General features: G+C 58.9%; 3 protein-coding genes across 5 annotated transcripts in view; 1 reads left to right on the forward strand and 2 right to left on the reverse strand.

Annotated features, from left to right (window-relative positions):
• The window catches only part of SGTA (small glutamine rich tetratricopeptide repeat containing alpha), an 18,791-nt gene extending 18,579 nt beyond the window's left edge, over positions 1–212 (reverse strand). The window contains exon 1 of the mRNA XM_034754940.1: positions 122–212. The gene's annotated coding sequence lies outside the window, so the exon portion shown is untranslated. The remainder of the gene's footprint in view (positions 1–121) is intronic.
• A 707-nt stretch (positions 213–919) lies between these two features.
• On the forward strand, positions 920–15,522 carry THOP1 (thimet oligopeptidase 1). The gene is made up of 13 exons (XM_034755025.1): positions 920–1,065; positions 2,319–2,522; positions 4,890–5,038; positions 5,610–5,717; positions 6,457–6,559; positions 6,967–7,127; positions 7,681–7,816; positions 7,903–8,269; positions 9,199–9,400; positions 9,931–10,117; positions 10,458–10,586; positions 11,199–11,335; positions 11,588–15,522. Exons 1-13 carry the CDS (start codon positions 1,050–1,052, stop codon positions 11,744–11,746), a joined length of 2,058 nt encoding a protein of 685 aa, XP_034610916.1. The 5' UTR covers positions 920–1,049; the 3' UTR covers positions 11,747–15,522.
• A 5,232-nt stretch (positions 15,523–20,754) lies between these two features.
• Positions 20,755–22,969, reverse strand: part of PLK5 (polo like kinase 5 (inactive)) — a 19,125-nt gene continuing 16,910 nt past the window's right edge. For all 3 annotated transcript variants that reach the window (XM_034755027.1, XM_034755028.1, XM_034755026.1), the window contains exon 15: positions 20,755–22,067. In XM_034755027.1, coding sequence (XP_034610918.1) covers positions 21,882–22,067 — 186 coding nt within the window. In that variant the 3' untranslated portion in view covers positions 20,755–21,881. The remainder of the gene's footprint in view (positions 22,068–22,969) is intronic.

Below are 22,969 nucleotides of genomic sequence, written 5' to 3' on the forward strand. Positions count from 1 at the left end.
GGGGGCTGGGGGGGGGGGGCTGCTCCCGGGGGGACCTCCCCGAGTCCCCGGGGGGGGGCAGGAGGACGGAGCCCGCCCCAGCCCGGGGGGGCCCCACCCCCAAGTGCCCCTTGCTACTCACCAAGCGCCTCCGAGCTCCTCTCAACCCCCACCACCGCCAGGCGCACACTGCGCAAGCGCGCAAGGACCCGCTCCCCTCCCGGCCCCCCGCCCTCCTCTCCATCTGCGCAGGCGCCAAGGCTTCCCCGGCGCCTCCCTTCAGCGCCGCATGCGCAAAGGAGCGGGGCCGGCCAGCCCCAGCTGGCGCGCAGGCGCATCGCGTCGCTCGCCCCCCCCCGGACCGTCACACGGAAGCGGAAAGGGTGTGACCGGAAGTGCTCCGAGCCAGGCGCTTACCATCGGGCACTGACACGTGTGTGGCTGTGCCGCAATGCATTGTGGGATGGCGGAGGGTCGCTCACGCCGCCGCTCTTCCCCGAGAGGGACCATAGAGATGGCGGGCGGGGCGGCGCTAAAGACACACCCCCCCCAAGAGCTCCGCCCCTCCGCTCGTGCTTTGTGACACGGGGCGTGTGCCCCCTGCCCCGCCCCCCGCCGGCCTCTGCCCCCCTTGTCCAGCAGCCCCCCCCAGCACAGTGCCCCCCCAAGCCCTCCCCGGGGCTAATTCTGAGGGACCAGCCCCCCCCCGCGCTGTTGCCCGCAGAGAGCAGTTCCCCCATGCGGGGGGGCAGGATCAGGGCCCTGGTCCTGTCGGGGGGGGGGGGGGGGCAGTGCCCTCTCGGGCCGGGGGTCCCTGGGGTGCCCCCCTGCGGAGGCCAGGCCACACCGTGCCCACCCCCGCACCCCTCCCCGGGGTTGGCCAAGCGCAGTCCTCCACGCTCCCAGAATCCTTCATTTCGCCCGCTTCTCTCCGCCCCCCCCCCTCCCCACTTCTGTGGCTGAGCAGGACCCAGAGCCAGTTCCCGTGCGTGGGGCTGCGCCGCGCTGCTCGGACTGGGGCGAGCTCGGTAGTAGGATCAGGCCCGCTGGATCCGCCCTTCCCGCACGCCATGGCTCCCCCCACAGGTACCCCCCAGCTGGGGAGGCAGGGCCACGTGGGGGGCCAGGGGAGGGGTAAGAAGGGCTGTTTGGGGCTGAGGAATTAAAACAGGCGGGGGGAGTAATGGGGGGGAGGGAATCGGGCAGGGGGAGATGGCGCTGGGGAGGGGGTTGGGCTTGGAGGCAGGGTTGGAGAGGGGATGTGGAGGTGGGGGGCATGTAGACGGGGGAGGCAAAGTATAGGGTGAGGGGAGTAGGGTGTAGGGAGAGGGTATAGGGTGGGGGGGGCAGTGTGTAGGGTGGGGAGAGGGAGAGCAGCGAGGTCGATGTTGGGTCGGGGGAAGCAGTGTTTGGGGTGGGGTGGGGAGCTGGGGGAAGGAGGATGGGAAGTTGGGGTAGGGGGGCAGAGTAAAGGAGATAGGAATGGGAAGGCGGAGTGGAGGGAATGGGAAGCGGTGAGGCTGGTTTAGCTGGAATTCGATGATTGTAAGTTGGCGAGACCAGGTGCGTGAGGTAATACCCTTTATTGCACCAGCTCCAGTTGAGTAAAAGGTTTCACCTCACCCACCTTGTCTCTCTCATATCCAGGGACCAGCTCGGCTACAGGAGATCACTTGTAAATCTGAAGCTTTCCAACCAATATTCCTCTCTCTCTCTCTCTCTCTCTGCCTCTCAGTTGGGCATCTGCTCCCGACTCTCTATTTAAACTTCCCCTGCAAGCAAGGAGAGACTGCTCCCCAGCTTGTAAAGGGCGGCCGGGCTGGAGTGAGATAAAGCTCGCTGCTGTGGAGTTACTCTCAGCAGCATCTGGGTGGCAGCTCTGCATCTGGGTCTGCTGCAGTCACTGGTCTCCTCATTAAGGCTACACTGAGGTGCTAAGGTGTAATCTTCCCATCACCTACCCCCTGCTGCACCAGTTCTTTGTCATTCTTTGTGTGTGTTACTTTCCCCACAAACCAAAGTTTCAAAGCTCCTTCACAGATCTGTGCCAGCCCTCCTGCAATAACAAACCTATGTGTGTCTGATTGAGGGTGGGGTAATTAAGGGATCAAGTTTTGGTTCAGGGGTTGCCATAAATGAGGGGGTAAAACATTGACTGGAAACAGTTCCGTTTACTCTTTGGTTCAAACAGATCAGGTTCTCTTCTGAGCTTGTTACAGGGCGTCTGTGGTATTTGCCAGACCTGTCTTTTGAATCCCTGCCTTATTAATCTGTGGGTGAGCTCGCCACACTTTTCTAGGGCACTATCTTATATGTAGATCTCTTTCCTACCTATTCAGGTAATGTTGTGGACAGCCAGTCCCACAGACCCCCAGTGAACCGACTAAGATGGGACCTGACAGCAGAGCAAATAGAAAACATGACTGTGGAGCTCCTAGAGAGGACCAAGCAGGTGTATGACCGGGTGGGCTCCCAGGAGCAGGGGGAGGTCTCCTATGAAAATACCCTCAAAGCTCTGGCTGATGCGGAGGTGGAATATACAGGTACGTGGACGAACAGGATTTGGCTGGTTTCTGGAACCCTCTATAGCTCTTGTTAGTAGCGGAGTGCTTTTTAGCTCGTATGCATCTCTAGTGTCTAGAATAATTGGTTTTTCCTTGCATAACTCCACTAGCCTCTCTCTTACATGTCCTCATTAGTGTTTATACAGTGGGGCATAACTAGGAAGAGTGGGATGAAATTGGATGGGAAACAGAGACAGAATGTCAGGAAAAATCTCCCTGATGGTGAGTTTGGCAGTGGGATGGTTTCCAAGAGGAGCTGCTGGAAGCCCCACTAGTTGTGATTTTTAAAAGCAACACTTAGGACTTTGAAGTTGCCTATTGCTGCAGTATCTGGACAGAGGGCTCGGCAGTGTGCTGTAGGAAACAACCAGGCATCGGCCAAAAGATGATTGGGGGACCAGGGCTTTTCCATCTCTAGCTTCTTATGATCAGACGTGGGATGGGCACACGTGGGTGTGAGCTCCCTTCTCTGTGTAAACAATGTATTTCTTTTTAGAACTACAGTTAAAATGCTGTGAAAAAATAACACTGTGTTTATAAATGAAGCTGGCCTCAGGGTAACACCTGTTTATTCTCAATGGTGCATAAATCAGACAACCTTCCCTGCTGGCAGTATCTTTTTTCCCTAGTCTGACCACCAGTGGTGCAAGGGAAGTGTCATGAGTTTGCACTCTCCTTCTCTGATTTTTCCACACACAAAAAACAAGTGTGTGTGGGCGATTCCTTACTAAGCAGAGATGGTGTTAACATCTGCAGACCTGTCAGCCCTTTCTGGGCACACCCAAATTCTCTGTTCAACAAAGAATTCTCATGGTGGATCTGTGGGGACAGCAGTGCCCTGCTGCGGGGTTTTGTTGTTCAGGGCTGCACAGAAGTGGTGGTAAGCGATATGTTCCCTGCCTTTGCCTTCTGAAGTTGGAAATGGGCAAGGAGAACACAGGCTGTGGACACGGAGGCTTTGAGAAGCATCCACGCTAGAACTGCATTGTTTTAAAATGTGATTATTTGGGGTTTTTTTAGTCTGTCTCAAAAGACCTTCCTAGCAATCAAACAATTAAAAAAATCAGAGTTTGGAGCGCCTCCCCAAACCAAAGCACCTCCCCCTACCCTGTTACCTTTGGCCAAAATCCAACCCTGCTGGACTTTATCTGGACATTAGCAAATCCCTGAGTTGCAAAACGCCCAAGTTCTTTGTATGATGCAGCTTCCAGCATTGATTGCTCCAGTGAGGAGTTACAGTAAGGAGGTTTGCTGCGGGAGGTGTAGCCCTTGAGGTAGATCCAGCGCCCACAACAAAGTCGCTGTGATCTCTAGGAGGGGAGCACTAGGTACTCTGACTGCTAGGTGCCTTGCTGGCATGTCACTGGTGTTCTCCATGCCAGTTCTGCGGTGATAGCTGGGTGCATCCTTCCCAGCCCACGCTGACCTGAGGGAGAGTCCCAGGGCCCAATCCTGAACCCCCGAGTTCCTGGGAGTGGCAAACGGGATGTGTAGGTATTTCCTGATTACCCAGCAGTGCTCTGTCTAATCCTGTCTCTCCGGTTAAGCAGACAGCAGTGGTTGTGCATCTTATAACAGGGACATATTGTCTGGCCTCCACAGCGTCATAGGATTTCCCCTAGAACTAGGGCTTGGATTCTAGTGCTCATGAAAAATGGGAGACAGATGGCACCGGTCAGAGTCAGGAGTTAGATGGGCAACCGCTGTGCGAGCTTCCCCACACCACTCTGCCTGTGTGTCATGGCAGGCTGGGTGCCAAGGGTCAGGTGTCACCAACGCCCTACGTAGTATTGCCAAACAGAGCCATATAATAATAATAATTAATAATGGAGATATCCTATCTCCTAGAACTGGAAGGGACCTTGAAAGGTCATCAAGTCCAGCCCCTTGCCTTCACTAGCAGGGCCAAGTACTGATTTTGCCCCAGATCCCTAAGTGGCCCCCTCAAGGATTGAACTCTCAACCCTGGGTTTAGCAGGCCAATGCTCAAACCACTGAGCTATCCCTCCCCCCCCGGAGGGATATGATGCTTTCCGGAGCAGTCAGAAGCCAAGATCTTTGCTTCAAGGAACTTGCAATGTAGCACTGACACACAGATCTGGCTCTGAGACCAGGAGGCTCAACAGAGACCTCAAGGACTGAATGAGCTGCGGCGGCTCGAACTCCGTGCTAGAAGGGGTTGTTCCGGGTGAGGTGTGGGACGTGCCAGTGGGAGCAGCTTGCCTTGTCCCCACTTGGGCTATGTGTCAGGCTCCAGACTGTGAAACCGGCACCTACTTCAAACACTAACCCTGTAGCGCTCCGGGGCCCTTGCTGCAGCCTGATCTCCTGGCTTTGTCGTTTCAGTTCAGAGGAACACGCTGGACTTCCCCCAGCACGTCTCCCCTCACAAAGCTATCCGCACGGCGAGCACGGAGGCGGACAAAAAGCTCTCGGATTTCGACGTGGAGATGAGCATGAGGCAGGACGTGTACCAGAGGATCGTCTGGCTCCAGGTTCGGGGGTGGGGGGGGTGATAACCTGAGTTGCTCACAGTGCTGAGTAGACGACAGGCCCAGCATCCCAACAGGGAGTGCACAGGGACCTCCCTTTAATTTCAATGAGTCCCTCTCCCTACTGTCGGTCCTATTCAGTTTAGAACTAAATCACAATGTGAGGGCAATATCGTCTAGTAGTTAGAGCAAGAGACTGGGGAATTGGGACTTCTGGGATCTAGTCTCAGCTCTGACTCACTGTGTGACCTTGAGCAAGTCCCAGCCCTTTGTTGTGCCTCAGTTTCCCCATCTTTACAATCATGCTGGTGACCTTGACCTACATCCCATGGAGGCTCAGGGTTGGCTAATGATTTGTAATGTGCTTTGGGATCCGTGGGGACCAGCCTCTTGAATCTAACCCTTCTAGGGGGGTGTTTTCCTCTAGTTCGGGGTCCGCAGACATTGAAACAGTCCATGCGTAGGACCTACACAAATAACTTCTTGTGGCTGTGTCGCAGCTGTAGATTAGCAAACCCCACTCCCTGCACTGTCGCCCCTTCAGCTCTGGACTCTCCCCCTTTTTGTCTGACAGGAGAAGGCGGAAAGTGCTTCCCTGAGGCCTGAAGCGAAGAGGTATCTAGAGAGGCTGATTAAACTGGGTAAACGAAATGGCCTTCACCTCCCGGAGGAGACGCAGGAGGTGAGACTGTCAATAGTATGGGAAATAGCTGTGCAGAGGGGTAACTACGGCTAAAGGAGTGTGATCTCGTGGCTTGACCAGAAGACTGTCAGCCTGGACTCCTGGGTTCTATTCCTGGCTCTATCACTGACTCAGGGCAAGTCAGATTTTCCCTCCTGTGAAGTGGGGATAATACACCTGTCAGCCTGGGGAGCTAATCTCTGTACCCTTTGGGATCCCGGGCTGAAGAGAGCCACAGTAGAACATAGCAGCCTCGGAATGACAGCCGCCCCCAGCCCGAGAGCGATAGTAACGTGAAGTTTGCATGTGGGGGGCAGAGGTTCTGTAAGGGAGCTGGGGAACACTGAGCAGGTTTAGCGTGACTAGGGTAACCCTCCTCTCACCGGCCGCACTGCAGCAGGAAGGGCTGGAGGGCGGTTGGGGGACTTGACAAGCAGGGGAAATGAAATCAGCCGATGGTCGGACGGACCTTCAACACCCACCGCTCCTTGAGCTGGCCACACACAGACGGGCCGGGGGCGTGATGGCCGGGCTTCCAGCAGGCATGATCAGAGATTGCCTGTTCCGGGTTGAGATCTCTGGGTCTGCACAGCCGGCCCTGTTTGGAGAGAAGCCGGTAACAAACACTAAGGGACCGGGTGCGCACAGAACTGACCACGCACGGCCAACGGCGATGCTCTGCTTCCTCCCCCGGTTTAGCTGGGTCTGACGACATGTCTGTCTATATTTTTTTCAAAAGAAAGTCAAAGCCATTAAGAAAAGGCTAAGCCTGCTCTGCATCGACTTCAACAAGAACCTGAACGAAGACACCACCTACCTGCCCTTCTCCAAGGAGGAACTGGGTAAGGGCTGCTCGCGGTCGGAGGAACCAGGCCCACTGGCGCCTCCAGGAAGATTTGCTTCTCCTGGCGCTCAGTCTCCACGGATTGGTTCATCCCCCTTCTGTGACGATGACCCGTCTTCTCCGAGCTCGCCCTATAACTGCCCGATCAAGCGGGAATCTGCCAGTAGAAATAACTGGCAGCTGCTGCTGGCCTGAGCTTGCTTCGGTCCAGGTGAAGCAGCGTGAGAGTTGCCAGTTACAGCCCCTTTTGGCTGGTGCGCTCGCCGGTTTGCAGGGAAGACGGTCCTTCCCGTGCTTCGTGATTAAGCCGCCCCAGAGCGCACTGCCTGGGGAGCGGCGTGGCCGTGTGGGGGTCTGCAGGTAACCCTCAAAGTCCGTCTGTCTTTGTCTCCTCTCCTCCTCCAGGGGGGCTCCCCGAGGACTTCCTGAACTCCCTGGAGAAGACAGAGGACGGCAAGCTGAAGGTCACCCTGAAGTACCCGCACTATTTCCCCCTCATGAAGAAATGCTACGTGCCTGAGACGAGGAGGAAGGTGGAGGAAATGTTCAACTCCAGGTGCAAGGAGGTAGGTGGATGAAGGTCTTGGGGCAGAACTCTTGAGCACGCAAACCTGTTAGCCTAGAGCACAGCACTGGCTTTCACCCTAAGCCACAGCCTCCCATCCAGGCCATTGACGTGGGGGCCAAGCACCAAAGAGTGTTTCCGTATGTAGGTCACCGGTGCCAGCTGTGGCCCGGAGCCCCTTGGTGCCGGCTGGCCAAGGGCACAGGGGAAGCGTCACCCTGGCCCAGATCAGTGGCGACTGCAGGCCACCATCATCTGAGGACAGTTCAGTGGCCCATTTGAAACAAGCGTGGTGGGACTCAGGCCAGGGGCCTGCGCCACCCAACCCGCCATCCCAATGAGCATTCTCAGTGGAGAAGCCAAGGGGTTGAAAGGGTGGCGAAGGCTCTGGCTGGGCTGTCTGGCTTGGGGGGTCCTAGCCTAGCCTTTGGGCGTGAGGGCGCTAACTTGCTGCTGCTTTCCCGGGATGGCTGCTCTGTTCCACCTTGGCCTTCGTGCCTCCTCCCTGCCCGGCACTTCCAGCTCCACGGGCTGCGCTTTCTTCTCCGTTGCAGGAGAACTGCTTGATCCTCAAGGAGCTGGTGGACCTGCGGGCTCAGAAATCCGACCTCCTGGGCTTCGACACTCACGCTGATTTCGTGCTGGAAATGAACATGGCGAAAACCAGCAAGACCGTGGCTTCCTTCTTAGGTACCGCACCTGGCTTTGGAAGGGGCGGGGCTGGGTTTTCCTGCACATCCTTCTCTCATGCACCTTCCCCCTCTTTGTCTGTCCAGATGAGCTGGCCCAGAAGCTGAAGCCCCTGGGGGAGAAGGAACGGGCCGTGATCCTGGACCTGAAGAAGAAAGAGTGCCAGAAGCGGGACTTGGAGTTTGACGCCCGCATCAACGCCTGGGACATGCGCTACTACATGAACCAGGTGGAGGAGACCAAGTACAGCGTGGACCAGAACCTGCTGAAGGAGTATTTCCCCATGCAGGTGGTCACTGCTGGCCTGCTGGATATCTACCAGGAGCTGCTGGGCTTGAGCTTCCACCCGGAGGAGCACGCCCAGGTCTGGCACGAGGACGTCCAGCTCTACTCGGTGAAGGACATCGCCTCGGGCAAGACCATCGGGCAATTCTACCTGGATTTGTACCCCCGGTGAGTCCCCCGCAACACCAGAGCGAGGGAGACGGGCTTAGGGGCCGGATCCTGCAGGGCCCCTTGGGGACGGTGGATCTTGTAACCCAGGCACACGGGGGAACCTCCCGCACCCCCTTTGGAGCAACTGGGGAGTCTGTCTGCAGGAGGGTTTGGGGCTCTGGACTCCTTCCCAGTGTGACTATGGAACCGGTTGCCTATGGCTCGTCGGGCAGGGTGTGACGCTGCCACCTGAGGGCGGGAGTTGTGTTTGTGGCTCTCTCCTTGTGCCATCCATCCCTGGCAGTACATCAGCACTGCCCGCCTTCCCCTCAGAGCGGCGTTAGCTTTATCCCTGCAGTCAGCAGGGCCTGACTACGAGGTGAGGGCATATGGTGCTGAGTGGGGTTTCCCCCTGTCACCCAGCAGCTCTCCAATGCACCTTGCTCTGGGGTGTGTTCCTTGTCTGACACCTCTGTCAGGCCCAGCCCTGGGGTGTTTTCCCCATCCCTTCTGAGCTGCAGTGACAGCCACCCCCACAGCTGCCAGAGAAGTCCTAAATCCCACATCCCTGCAGCCTCCCTCTTCTCTCTGGTGGGTGCCTGACCACCTCCGCTCCCACCAAAGCAGCACAACAAGGCCGAACATCTAGCTCCCCTATATAACTCACCCTGGGGAGATGGTAGCTGGGGGGCTTTGCTGTCCCAAACCACTTGCTAGGGTCCGCTTGAGATCTGCTGTGTGCTCCTGCAGTGGGATTGGCTCGGTCCCATTCCTATGTACCTTGACCCCGATGGAGAAGGAACAGGGGTGCGGTTGGTCCAGCCGATCCCAGCGAGCACTTGGCCTGCATGAATCTGTCAGTGCCTGGTAGGCGACCCCTGGGCTCTGATAGGCTCTCTAGGTGACGGGGCTAGGCTGGATGTGACAGTCTCCTCCACCCACTCCAGGGAGGGGAAGTACGGGCATGCGGCCTGCTTCGGCCTGCAGCCGGGCTGCCTGCTGCCGGACTCCAGCCGTCAGATCTCCGTCGCTGCCATGGTAGCCAACTTCACCAAGCCCACGCCGGACGCGCCGTCCCTGCTGCAGCATGACGAGGTGGAGACCTACTTCCATGAGTTCGGCCATGTCATGCACCAGCTCTGCTCACAGGTAAGGGCGGGGCCGCATGGGGGGCAGCGGGGCGCTGGCTCCTCCTAGCGCCACAGAACGCTGCAAGGGGAGAAGGCTGGAGCACTGGCCAGAGCCAGGCAGAGAGCAAGGGGTGCAGATGTCCTCCTGCACAGCTCTGCCGGTGCCCCTCGATCCCGACCTGCAGCTCCTCCGACACTCTGCTATCCCACCCAGCTCTGCCCATGAGCCGCAGCCCCCACTTAGCCAATCCATTGCCACACTCACGCGATAACTGACCGTTGTGCCACGCAGTGCGGCGGCTTGGGACAAGCGAAGACTCCCGGGGACAAGCCTGAGAGCAACAAACTCATCTCACTTAGGATGGAGGCTCTAAATTCCAATCTCCGTGCTTGCCAAGCCCGATCATTGAATTGTGGGCTTCCAGTGGCCAGCCGGGTTGGCTCATTCCTCACCCCCAGGTGGGCACTGACTGGGGCAGGGGGGATCTGGGTCGGTACTCTGTGTCCGCTCCGACTGGGCTGTGTTGTAACAGCGTGTGCGTCTTGTAGGCAGAGTTTGCCATGTTCAGCGGGACCCACGTGGAGCGGGACTTTGTTGAAGCCCCGTCTCAGATGCTGGAGAACTGGGTGTGGGAGAAGGAGCCCCTGGTGCGCATGTCCAAACACTACAAAACCGGCAGCCCCATGCCCGACGAGCTGCTGGAGAAGCTCATCCAATCCAGGCAGGCGAACACAGGTAGGAGCCATGGTGCCTTCCCCTCCCATTGGGGTCGGCCTTGTCTCGCCCCTCTGCTGTGCCGGTGGGGGGTGGGGTTGGCGGGGAAGGAACCCACCTGTGATCATTAGCAGTCATGGGGCAGGAGGGGCTGCAGGTCTGGATTGAAGGGCATGAGTGGAATAGTGGGAGGTTGCAGGACAGGCTTGCGGGGGGTCGTGGCAGAGCTGAGGGGGGGGGGGGGGGGCAGGCAGGCAGGCACTCGCAGCCGGTCTCGGCCGGCTGTTACCCACCCGCCGTGGCCTCCCCGCGGAGGCGCTGTCTGGCTCACGCTTTGCCTCCCTCTCCCCTCCTGTGACAGGGCTGTTCAACTTGCGTCAGATCGTCCTGGCAAAGGTGGACCAGGCCCTTCACACCCAGACGAAGGCAGACCCCGTGGAGGAGTACGCCCGGCTGTGCGAGGAGGTGCTGGGCATCCCCGCCACCCCAGGTACCCACCTGGCACTGATGGGCAGGCTGGTTCTACAGGCTCTAGGGAGAGGGGCTGCGGCTGCTCCCGCCCAGTCCACGGTAAAATCTTCTCTCTGAAGATCATGTCAAGGGGAAGGAGCTTTTCTTCTCTTCCTGGCCTCCTGCCTCTGCACGGTCCAAGGCAGACTTTCAAAACGCCCGGTGCCAACTGGGCGAAAGACCAGCAGAAATCGCTCCCCTGTGCCCCACAGCAGGGGGGCTAGAGCCACTGGCTAGTCCCAGCCTATCAAGGCAGCTTTGCCTTGCTCTGCTTGGGCACGTCAGCCACGGTTAGGGTGGCATGTCGAGGAGCGCTGGGCTCGGGGAACAAGCCGTTCACTCCATTGGGAGCAGCGTTAAGCGAGGGCCGAGCATGGTGGAAAATCCCCCCCCCCCCCCGGGATCACAGGGAAGTTGATCTGATGCCTGGGCCGGTAAATTTCCACATCGGGTTTTTGCAGCTTGAATCAAGGACGTCATGGTCCAGTGTGTCTCTCCTCCTCCCCCCGCCCGCTCCTCGGGCAATTGTCTCAGTGCCTGACTCCTGCAGTGCGTCTCTTCAGCAGGCCACGTGTCTGTCTTAATTCCCAAGGTACGAACATGCCGGCCACGTTTGGCCACCTGGCTGGAGGCTACGATGCCCAGTACTATGGCTACCTCTGGAGCGAAGTGTATTCCATGGACATGTTCCACACGCGCTTCAAGCATGAGGGGATCATGAACTGTAAGGTAATGGAAGCTCCTGTCTGTCTGTCTCCCCAGTGCGTGATAGAAATGCTGCCTGCTGTGGGAATATTGGCCCCGCAGGAGGGGTGAGGTGATCCACGGGGAGACCCTCCCTGGCTGTGATCAGCCCAGAGCATGCGGAGGGGGTTAGCGCAGGCAGCAGCATTGTGGGATGAGAGCTCTCTCCCTCGCTGGTCTCCTATGCCCTGATCCCTCCTCCCCCTTTGTCTCTCTCCCCCCACTCTCCCCCTGCAGGTGGGCATGGATTACAGGAACTACATCCTGCGTCCCGGAGGGTCCGTGGATGCGTGTGACATGTTGAGGAGGTTCCTGGGTCGAGACCCCAAGCAGGATGCCTTCCTGGCCAGTAAAGGACTGAAGGTTGAGTCCAGCTCGCTGCCTTCAGCCTGCTGAAAACCCGCCCGCCGCCCTGTGAGTAGAGCCAGCTCCTGTGTCTGCGAACCCATCGTCCTGAGCCAGAGAACCAGGCAGCACCAGATTCCTCTGTCGTCCAAACACCCGCCGGGTGGGCTGACACCGCGGCTGCTCTTCGTCCCCAGAGCGAACGTAGGGCCTCCGGCAGAGGGGTTTAGATCCGGCGCTGCCATTTCCCCTCTCTGGAATGACAGCCGTGCCACGGGGCGGGCGGTGCAATCTGTTACCCTTTGGCGCGGCGTGTGTGTGCGTGTGTGTGTGTGTTATAAGTAGCCCATACAAATTGGCTTGAAGCTGAAACTTTGCACCCAGAGGGTCTGCACCAGGGTGCAGCTCGAGAGAGGGGTGTGGGGTGTGTTTAAAAATTGGATTCACCATTTTAGAAGTGGCACCATTGTTTAAGAGCTGAGACTTCCCCAGCCCTCAGCTTGTTTTGTGCCCGAAGGTAAAATCACGGCTCTGATCGTAAAACAAACGACTAGAGAGGGAACTAAAGGGCAGGGCGGATTTGGGCTCGGTCTCCTCTCCAGTGGGCAGATTGGAAACCTCCGAATAAACCCATCTGCGAGGCCAAGGTGTAAAAAGCCACGAAGTGCACCTGCGCTATCTTAATAGCCTTGCTCACCCCAAAAGGAATATTCCCCTCCACACTACAAGCCTGCTGGGCGAGTGGGGGGTTAGTCCCCTCCTGCCCCAGCATCACCACCTGGGTCGAGGAGACTCGGCTCAGAACTTCCCCCGTTTTGTTTTGATCAAAGCGAATGCAATTCCAGCCCATGTCAGAAGGGGGCGCTGTCCCCTCTCCTCTTCCTCCCCTAGTGCGTGAGTGTTTCAGAACTGGAAGGGACCCCATCCTGCAAAGGTACCAAGCGCCCTCTTCTGGGCGGTCAATACTTTGCAAGCTCGGATGCTAACAACGCCGGGGGGGCGTCAATATTGTAACATTACCGGGCCGCTGCATCTCCGGTCCAGGAAGCTGGGGCCACAGACACACGACAGCAATGTGGCCCGCAGGGATACAAAGACCTAGGGGCCTAGTAACCTGGCTAGGGATCCTTTAATGTCCGCCTGGGGAGCTGGTGAAAGTCAGCCGACTCAGGGCCCTGTGCACTGCAGAGAAACCTGCGAGAGCAGCGACTCCATCCGCCCTTGGGTACGGCCTAGCGCAGAGGCCAGTGCTAGCACCCTGTGCCTCCCTCGCTGACTAGCCGCTTCTCGCCTGCTTGCAGGCTGTCGTCAGAGGCGTTGGTCTCCCCCTGCAATCCAGGCGTCTGGCAGTGGGTCGCTCAGACCCTTGACTGACTGACGCATCTGTTACGAAACGCTCCATAGGCTGTGGCAGTGAATCACTCCCTCCTCCCCTGCCCCGAGATGGCTAACTGCTGTCTTCGCTCATTTCAGCAAGGTCCCTTTCTGGTCTAGTGTGTTGCTGTGCTGTGTAAAACCAAGCAGGGACTCGATTCAGCTCCTTCTTGTACAATGATCTAGCTGAGTTGCATCATCTACTCTCCCCCCTGCTTCTCCTCAGGGACGGTAGAAAACCACGGCAGACTCTGGCTAAAACTGTTCTTCTTCCTCCAGATCTGAAATTTCGTACTACTTGAGTCCTACTCTTGTATAGTTTAATACTAGATGTAAGACAGGGAGAGTCGTTGGAAATATTTATTAGCTGCTTAATGTCAATTACTGCTGCTGCTGGACCCAGTGTTACAGAACTGCCAGGCAGGAATCTCACCTACTTCTTTTAGCGGATGCACTTTGAAGCATCGCTTTTAAGGACTGGAGCAAAGCGTGAATTCACTTAAATGGTCCAAGCCTCCCACTAGGGTAAGATTTGATGGGTAAATTGATTCTTATCCACACCCCTTTTTCTCTGTGCTTATGCCCCAAACCACTATTGATCCATCTCTGTTCTAACTACAGCTGGTAAATGGGGTTAAAACCCAAATAACCAACCTTTTTATTTTCGGTCTGAAATTTCCCCCAAACTCCCCCGCCCTGGGCAGGGCAAGGCGAGCACAAACAGAGAGAGGTGCAAAGTTTTTAAAAGTAGTCACTGAATTTGAGCTCCTCAATTGTTGGGAAATCCAACTTGATCCTCTCAGGGGTTGTTGTTGTTTTCCTGAGGGTGTTGATTTCAGCTGGAACGGTGGGTGCCCGGTGCTGTTATTGGACCTTTCTGAAAACGTGTGCCACTCTTGTAAAAAGAACACCTGCAGTTGTGTTTCTTGCTTCAGCTTAAAGGGTCTCCCCCATTCATTTAAAACTCACACTTCCGCCTGGATTAAAAGAGCTGGGGATGGGTGGATATTTTCCCTATGTTTTCACTAGGGATGTAAATATCAGTTTAAAAAGTTAACCAGTTAAAAGATTAAAATTCTATCGGTTAACCATTAACTGATGTTGCTCTGGCAGGGCAGCAGGGGATGGGGTCCTGCCAGGACCACTCCAGCCCGCCCGACCCGGTGCCGTGTCCTGCCCAACGTGGCCGGGCCCGCTCCAGGTGTCCCGCCCGGCGCGGCCGGGGCTGGAGTCCTGCTGGCCAGTGCGGCCAGCTGCAGGGGTTAACGGTTAAGGGCCGGTTAACGATAAGCCTAATGCTTACCGGTGAACCTTTTACATCCCTTGTTTTCACCCCCACCCTGTGCATTTGACAGCACTTCATGAAACTGATTTCCGTGGGGCCAGGATGTCACCCACCGTTCTGCTCCTCTCTGGTCAGTTTGCCTTGTTTTGGGTTTCTCCGTAACAGGAGAGAAAAACCTTTTGTTTCTCCACAAAGGAAAATGGGGGTGTAAACATTCACCCAAATTGGAGAAGGCCCCAGGCCGCAGGGACTGGGGTAGAAACTGCAACCGCTTTCGATTCTTTTCTTTTACCAGACTCGATCTCAGGATATCTTTGCCCCTTTAACAACCTTCACATTAACAGTGCCCAGCTTAGGAGCTCGCCCCCAGCCTGTGCTCCGAGAAACAGTGTCCACCCCCGTGCTGCTGTTCGGCGGCCGGCTGCAGCTCTGTCTGCAAAGCCGCGCTGAGCAGGTTTTACAGGGGAGGGTTTGGGCAGTGGGGAAGGATAGAAAGCGAACTCTGGGAGTTCAGCTCCTTGGGGGAGATGGCAGGATCTGCCATGGGCAGGCCGTCCCTGCCACCTCCTGACTTTCCGCTGTTCCATTCTCCCTGTGCGTGGGGAGACTGTTGTTTTCTGGTGCTTCTATTGGCATGGCAGCTGCTGCCAACAACGTGAACAATCCGGACAGGACCCCTGCCCGCAACCTGTCCAGCCCCCCTCTTTGAATTGCAAATCAACCCCTGCCCTTAAGTTCCAGCTTCAGGATCCTCCACACAAAATGTGTTGCATTGTAGGAGCAACACCTGCCAGTCACCTGAGAGCTGCCCCCCCCTCCCCCGCGTCCTTTGATTCTCATTTCCTTCTCCGGCTGTGAACATCAAAAGGGCTCAGTGACTGTTGCGCAGTTGTTACGTCTCTGCTGTTACCCAGAAACTTGTCGCCATCTACAGCCAAATGTGTCAAGATGCTGAGCGCCCTGGACACAGGACTGGAACGTTATCCCCCTGTAGAAAACTGGGCCGCGCTATGGGATGGGGTCCGCTGGATCTCTTCGTTAGATCTTTGAAATAAAGCATTCCCCCCCCTCCCCCAAATTCAGATTGTTTTAAATTCCACCCCCCGCCCCTTCTGTATTTATTTGTATAAAGAAATCTTGGCTTTTCCCCTCCACGCCTGGCTCAGTGTTAGGAAAAATCCAGATACGCAAAAGGATCAGCAAACATGGCTTCACGAGCCATGCAGGTGAAACCACTTGTGCAGCCCAGTCTCCCTGCCCCTTCTGGTGACCGGGGAAGGCAATCGGCCGTGGGATCCTTTCTCGCCGCCCGCCTCCCCGTTATTTGGGTCGGCCTCCCGACGTTCCATCCTTGGGCTGGGTATGTAAGAAGTGATGTGATGTGTACTTTACACGCGTTTTCTCTCTCCCCCCGTTCTAGACATAAGCTCTGTCTCTGGGCGTCTGCGCACACATGGCTCATCGCTGTTATGTATCAGTACTGGGGGGTGGGTTTCTTTTTTAAGTGTAAAGTTCTGACCTCCTTCCCCCCCCCCCTTCAACCCACTTAGTCTTTTTACTGAATAAGCTGGAATGGGATAAACTGTACGCTTTCCTCTCTTCTAACCAGGCCTCGGTGCTGCTCCTCTCAGAACTCGCCTTTGCGGTTTGCATGCAGAGGCTGGAATTCGTGTCCGCCCCGGGTCACAGGGAGGCACCTTTAGTTGTAGACCCTCCCTATTGTCCCACACAACCCACCGAACGCTGGGGCAATCTGTGCTCAAGGCGGGCTCAGGACTGGAATAGCAGCGTGGCTCTAAGCTGTATTGGTAGCCTGTGTGGTGTCCCCTCGAAGCAGGGAGCGCTCGTCCCCTTGCTTTCACTAGCACTGGAATTGACTCACATGCCCTATGGCAAGGAGCAAACTCGTACTGCACCGGGCACCTTGGCATCGGAGCATGGCCACTTTCCCCTCTGATCCCATTTCGCCTCCCCCGATCCAGCCGGGGCAGAGGTCAGGTTATTTTCCGTTAATCTCCTCCCAGGCCAGGGTGGTGCGCGTGGAGTTTTGTAACGGTCACGTCCAGCCCTGCTTGTGACAGGGGTTGGATTTTACATGGTTCCTAGCGCTAATAAAGAGTTTTCGTAAACTGAGCTGATGTCACTCGGTCTCTGCCCACCCCTCGTCTTGAGAATGTTGGGGAAAGAGAAGGGAAAAGCTTGTGGGGGGCTTCAGCAGGACTCCTGTCTTTGGTGAGAGCAAACCTCAGCATCTCTAATGAATTTATCATCACAGCATGGCTGGGCTGTTCTACCTATTCTGCAGGTGGGAGCATTGAGGCAGAGAGAGATTGTGACTTGCCGGGTCACAGGGAGACTGTGGCAGACCAGGAATCGAACCTGGGACTTCCACGTCCTAAGTTAGCACTCACCAGCCTTCCTCCCTCTTTCCACCCTTATACCTCCTTAAATTACAGGGGTGATGGTTATCCTGTGCGTTGCAGTTGCTCCTAGCAGCGCCAGTCATGTGCCAGGACTCCACTGTGCTAGGTGCTGTACCAACCCAGAATAAAGAGCCGGGCCCTGCCCTGCAGCGCTCTGAACAATCGGACACTGAACGATCAGTGTTTTATTTCATAACCCACGTCCTAAGATGTGTCTCATGGCTACACCTCTCCCCGCGCTGCCATTCCCCGCTGCAGCACGTCGCACAGTGCTGGGCTCACAGGGGCTTTGAGCATGGATGTCTGGGGCTGCAGAAAGCACTTCTCCTCTGCAGGGGGCAGCGTGCAGCCGCTTTCTGCCCCATGCAGCAGGACTGGTCTGCGGCTGTTCCCATGCAGAGCCGTCTGGGCTTCGGGCATGTCCTTTCGTCTCCAGGGCTCAGAGCTCGGGGGCTGTGGTGGGCTCTATTTTTGGTGCAGTTTAGGAGGGTGGCTGCTGCGGGGGAGAGGATCAGGTTTTCCCTTCCCAGCTGGGAGTCGGGACCACAAGGCGACGAGGCCTGGCACAGCCGTAGTGGGAATGGGCCTTCCCTGGCCAGCCGGGGTTAGACGTGATGGATTCTAGAGCTCGCCGCCGTCTGGGCTTCTCTGACCCGAAATAAGGCGGGTGGAGCCGGGGCCGTGGGCAGGAGCACCTTGGCCATCGCTGACATTTGCATTCCTCTGCTCCCACCCCCCCCAACCAGCTCCCCCAGGGCAGCCTATCGCTTTACAAACAGCTCTGCATGCTTGGCAGGCGCCCGGGCATTGTGTTCAGGCCAGGGGCTGGAGCAGAGGCTCCAGTGAAATCAGCCAAAGAACCCCCCTTCTACCCCCCGGGAGCTGGAGACAGGCTCTGCTATTCGGACCTCCTGACGGCCCCATCTGGGTCTTCCCTGCAACCCCAGCTGGTGCGCCTGGGCCTTGTTCTTAACCCTGGCGGGGCTGAGTGTCAGGCAGGCCGTGCCACGCGGAGGAGGGGCAGCGCCTAGAGCTGGAGGCAGCCTGCCCTCGTAGGCCCGCTCGGATCGCCTGGGACGCTCTTGCAGCCGGTTCCTCTGGCACGTGCTAGAGCCAGGAGCAGAAACCAAGGCAGATGTAGCTGCTCAGTGGAGACTCTCCCTCCTGCAGCGAATCTGGCCCTCGTACAGCCCCTAGCGCAATGTGGCCTTCATCTCCCCAGGGCCCACCTGTGCCAGGCATGCTGTTTGCCAGCCTCCTACCTGCCTGCAGCCCTTATGCCACCCCCGGGGGGCAGCTTTGTCTGCTGGGTGTTTTCAGCTGGGGGTGTTGGGGTCTGGCTGTTCTAAGTCATGCCCCCCGCATGCCCTGGTGGTGAAAGAGCCCGGCCCCGCAGCGCTCCTGTGGCACATCCATGAACATGACCCCGGCAGTGCCGCGCTCCCTGCACCATGCAGCCTGCCAGCCCATGAGCTGTCTGGGGCAGGGACTGCGTCTTCCTCTCTGGGTGGTGCCCAGCACCGCAGGGGCCCAATTCTGATGAGGAAGGTTGGGTGCTACCCCATGAGCATTTGCCCCCGCATGAGGGCATGTGGCATGGGGGTGAATGCTAACCCATGCGCACACCCACTCTCTGGCGGGGCAGAAGGGATCCCTAGTGCTTGGGCGGGGAGTGGGGTGGGGGGGAGCCAGCCCCAGTCCCAGCCTGATTTGTCCTGTCTGGTCTTTTAATACATGGCTGCAATTTAAATAGCAGAGCCCGAATGAGCCCTGCCAGGCAGCCAGGGTGCTCGGCCAGGCTTCACTGCAGGGGGGGTACGAGCGGGCTACCTGTCTCCCAGCACCCAGGCTCCCCCCCGATTTCTGCAGCTGGTCCTGCCCAGGGGGGGATGGGACAGGCCGGGGCCTGTAGGGAAATGGAGGCACAGCAAGGGGAAGAGACTGTCCCAGGAGAAGCAAGCAGGGGAGGGGGCAGGACCCTGGGTCTGGGCCCTGGCATGTGAACCACCCACCTCCCTGCTCCTGGCGCCTCTCCCTGGGCAGGGCTGTCATGCAGGGGGCATGGAGTGCCGCGGGCGCCGGACCCAGGGCATGAAGCACCCAGCTAGGACCCCTGGGAGGGGGAAGGGCTTGGCAGGGCCGGGAAAACCATGACATGGGACTTGCTGCAGCGCTGGCCCCGTGGTCCTTGGCCCGTTCTCGCAGGGGCTCGTTCCCAAGTGGGGGCTCTGCGGGGGGAGCAGGGCGCATTCCTCCACCGTGTACGGCTGAAAGGGCCCGATAGGCTCGTCACTGGGACCTTGTCGCACTCAAGGGGCTAATCTCCGAACACGGGGCATGTGAGCGGGGCCCTGCATTCTTGGCAAGGGCCGGCCGTTGGGGGGTCAGACACAGAACAGCTCCCTATAGGGCCAGGGCTATGGGCACCCACCCTGCCCAGCCACCGCCAGCAGTGTTAGCTCATTCAGCTCCGACCCAGTATGCCAGTGGCCAGTATGCCAAGCGCCCGGGCTGTAACCACTGCACACCACCGCCTTCCCTGCCAGCCGGCTGCACACCCAACACGTGCTCTCCTCTTCCTCCCGGCCGAAAGCCAATGGCACGGGTCCTTGGGGCTGGTTAGTCACGGCTCTGCCGGGCCAGGGCCCTTCGGAATCAGCAGCCGCCTGTTGTTACAACCTCTGACCCCAGCTGACTACGGGAGAGCGAGAGGCCTTTGCCCTGCTTAGCGCGAGCCCCTATCGCCAGAGCTGGCATTTCCTGTTGTTTCTCCGCTACGCACATTAGACAAAACACACACACGGGCGTGGACGCGTGTGTGCAAGGATGCACCGAGACAGACGTGTGCGTGTACCCAGGGGTGGGCGAGGACAGGCAGACACAGACACATGGACCCACCCGGGTAAGTGCACACCCTGATGCATGCATGTACCCACATGTGTAAGGGCACACACGTGGACAAACACACGCACACATACCCCTGTGCCTGGCACCTCCATGAGCCAGGCTCTCTGGGCCCCCCCATGGGCTCTGCTCAGTGCTGCCCCCTGCAATTCATGTCACACCCGGCGGCTGACGCAGGGCCACAGCGAAGCAGCCGGCGGAGACTCACGCTCGGATACAGCCCAGGCTATTGGATCGGGGCAGGGGCAGTGGAGGAAGTGACAACCCCAACCCCACTTAAGGAACAAGACCAGCCAGGCAGGCTGGGGCAGCGCCACTCGGCTGCCCTCTCTCCCGCCCAGTCGGGCAGCGCCCTGCCCCTCAGGCCCCTGATGTGCTGCCAGGGCCTTGCTCCCAGCTGGTGCCCGCTCGTCTGGCTGCTCTGTGATCCACTTGTGGGTGGGTTTGTGAGAGCCCTCCAGGACACCTGGGTCCGTTTCACTGCAGCCTGCAAGGTGCTGTGGGGGGGATTCCCCGCCATCCCTTTACAGGGGAAGGGCAGCGCTGAACAGGGCTGGATGCCTCCTACCCCAGCGCAGGTTCAGCTCAGTGCCACGTGCACTAGGCCGGCCCTGAATGGAAACCAGGCGTGGGAAGGGAGAACAGACTAAGGCTCTGGCCCTTTCAGTCCATGGCAAAGGTAGCCGCTTAGTGCCCCTGGCTAGTGGGCCGGGCGACAGGGCAGCTGGTCAGCTCGAAACCAGGCAGAGGCCGCGCCAACTCCAGCCACGTCCTGGGCACCAGCTGGGGTCTGCGTCTGGGTCACTAATAATCACCCCTGGCTCTGACCTAGGACTTTTTCTTAGTAGGTCAAAGTGCTGTTTAACAGAGGACAGCGGCATGATACCATTTTACAGAGAGGGAAACTGAGGCACGGAGCAGAACCAGGAATAGCACCAAGGGCACCGGCATCCCAGCCAAGTGCTCTATCCGCCAGGCTACTGCTACATCCAAGGCAGGTTTGCAGAGCCCCCTTGAGGGCCGGAGCCCCGTGTCACAGCCCCAGAGCCCTCAGAATCAGACGCTGCTAATCTGCGGCCACAGGAGTTTAATTCGGAACCGTATTTCTAGGACTTACCCCAGCCCAGCCCCTGCGCTGCCGACAGGCTGGAGCTAGCGACCGGCTGGTCCTGTTCTCCCAGCCCTGGCCTCTCCGGGGCCTCGCAGCTCTGCCCATCTCCCTCGCTCCCTATCTGCAGCCCCCCACATTCACATCCTGCTTTGCCATGCCCCTCCATGCTTTCCCGGGTGGTCTGTGCACCCCTCAGGACTGGGGTACGTGCACGTGACCAGCCCCTCTCTTTGCCTGCTCCCCCCAACCTCAGCACCAGCTGGCATCTGCGACCCCCTCACCCCCAACCCAAGGTGTGGCCAGAACCACTGGGCTGGGCCAGGCCTGGCTGCCTCCTTGGGCAGGGAGAGGAGTTTAGACTCAACGGGGCCCAGAACCAACCAGACACCCCTGACCCCCAGTCACCTCCCCCCAGCTCCTTCACCTTCCTCCACTCCCCCTCCAGCCGGCTCCCTCCCGCTCTGTACCCTCCCACACTTGGACTTCTGGGTTCTCTTGCCTCCTCAGAGCGCCTCCCTCCATCACATAACCTTGGCTTTCAGTGCCCCCTTCCCATCCCGGCTCCAGTCTGGGTGGGATCCTGGCCCAGCAGGCCCCTTCTCCACCCTCCGCCAGCGCAGAGTGGTCAGGCCTGGCCCAGCTCCAGCCCCAGAGCCTGCAGCAACTCCCCAGTTTGCCTGGCCACCGGCCCCAGGCATTCGGGGCAGCCTGGCCCCCCAGCCGTGCCCACTGCTCCAGCTCCCTTTGGGAGCCACCCCTGAAGGCCAAGGCCTGTTTGCTGCGCCCCAAATCCCATCCTGAGGGGATGCCAGTGGGTGAAGCTGCTGGGCCGGCATTGGCACTGGGCAAACGGGCACCTCCAGGCCACGCTGGTTCCAGGGGGAGTGAGGGGCAGAGCGGAAAGGGCTCCTGTCTCCACAGCACCCCTCCAGCCGGGGAGCAGAGTTTGATCGTCAAATGGGGTCCCATAAGAGCCCCTAATGGACCTGCCCCGGGCCGCCATATCACCTCAGCCGCCCTGTGTCCGTGTCCATGCCAGGCCTGGTGCTGGGCAGCGGGTCCGGCTCCCGGGGGTGGCAGCGGAGTCAGCTACAGGCAGTGGGCCATGTCGAGGGCGTACTGCAGGCGCTCCCGCAGGGCTGGGGCGCAGCCCTCCGTGGCCAGGGCACCCAGCGGGAAGGTGGCACTGACGCGCTGCTCGTCGATGAAGGTCAGGAGGTGCCCACCACCTGGGCAGCCCAGCACCAGCTTGGTGTGGTCGTGATAGAAATTGACCTGCGGGGCAGAGAGGGGAGGGGGAGTGACACAGCGTCCCACAGACCCTGGGCCAGGAGAGGGTTAATAACCCCCCCACCCCACCCCGCACACATTGGGGAGGGCCAGGGAGCCCAGCTGGTGGCCCCCGCTGCTGGGATCAGACAATGGGACCAGCCCCCATGGGCTTAGGGGGCTCTGGCTGCGGGGTGGGGGCTCCTGCTCCACCCCCTCCCCCTTGCCCTCTAGTTCTGACCCCTCTGCCCCCCGACTGCCAGCCCCCAGCTGCCCTCGCACCTATACCCCCCTTTCACAAGGGGTTTCCAGCCCCCGCTGTCCGGCCCTGCTGCCAGGAGAGGGCCTCGGGGCAGTGTGGGTAGTGGGTGGGGGGTCACAGACCACAGCCCTGCTGAGGCCCCACTTTCCCCACTATCCCAGCCCCGGGCCTGTCACCCCGGCCAGGCTGTGCTGCAGCCCATGGGGAGGGTGGAACGCGACTGAGGCCCTCAAACTCATTTCACTTGTGACACCAGATAAACCAGTGCAACCTAGGTCTGCAGAGGGAGGTGGGGAGGACGGAGACAGGAGAGGCTCGGGATGGGGGGGGGAGCGGCCATGGGGCAGGAGGATGGGGGAGAGGCTCCGGGGGGACACCGAGCGAGGAGAGGCTCGGGAGAGGGGGCAGCAGCCATGTGGCAGGAGGATGTGGGGAGAGGCTTGGGGGGGCACCGGGTGAGGAGAGGCTCAGGAGAGGGGGGAGCGGCCATGGGGCAGGAGGATGGGGGAGAGGCTCGGTGGGGCAGCGGGCGAGGAGAGGCTCAGGAGAGGGGGCACCAGCTATGGGGCAGGAGGATGGGGGAGAGACTCGGGAGAGGGGGCAGTGGCCATGGGGCAGGAGGATGTGGGGAGAGGCTCTGGGGGGG

This window comes from Trachemys scripta, chromosome 22 (assembly GCF_013100865.1).
Source record: "Trachemys scripta elegans isolate TJP31775 chromosome 22, CAS_Tse_1.0, whole genome shotgun sequence".
In the NCBI taxonomy this organism is placed as follows: domain Eukaryota; kingdom Metazoa; phylum Chordata; order Testudines; family Emydidae; genus Trachemys; species Trachemys scripta.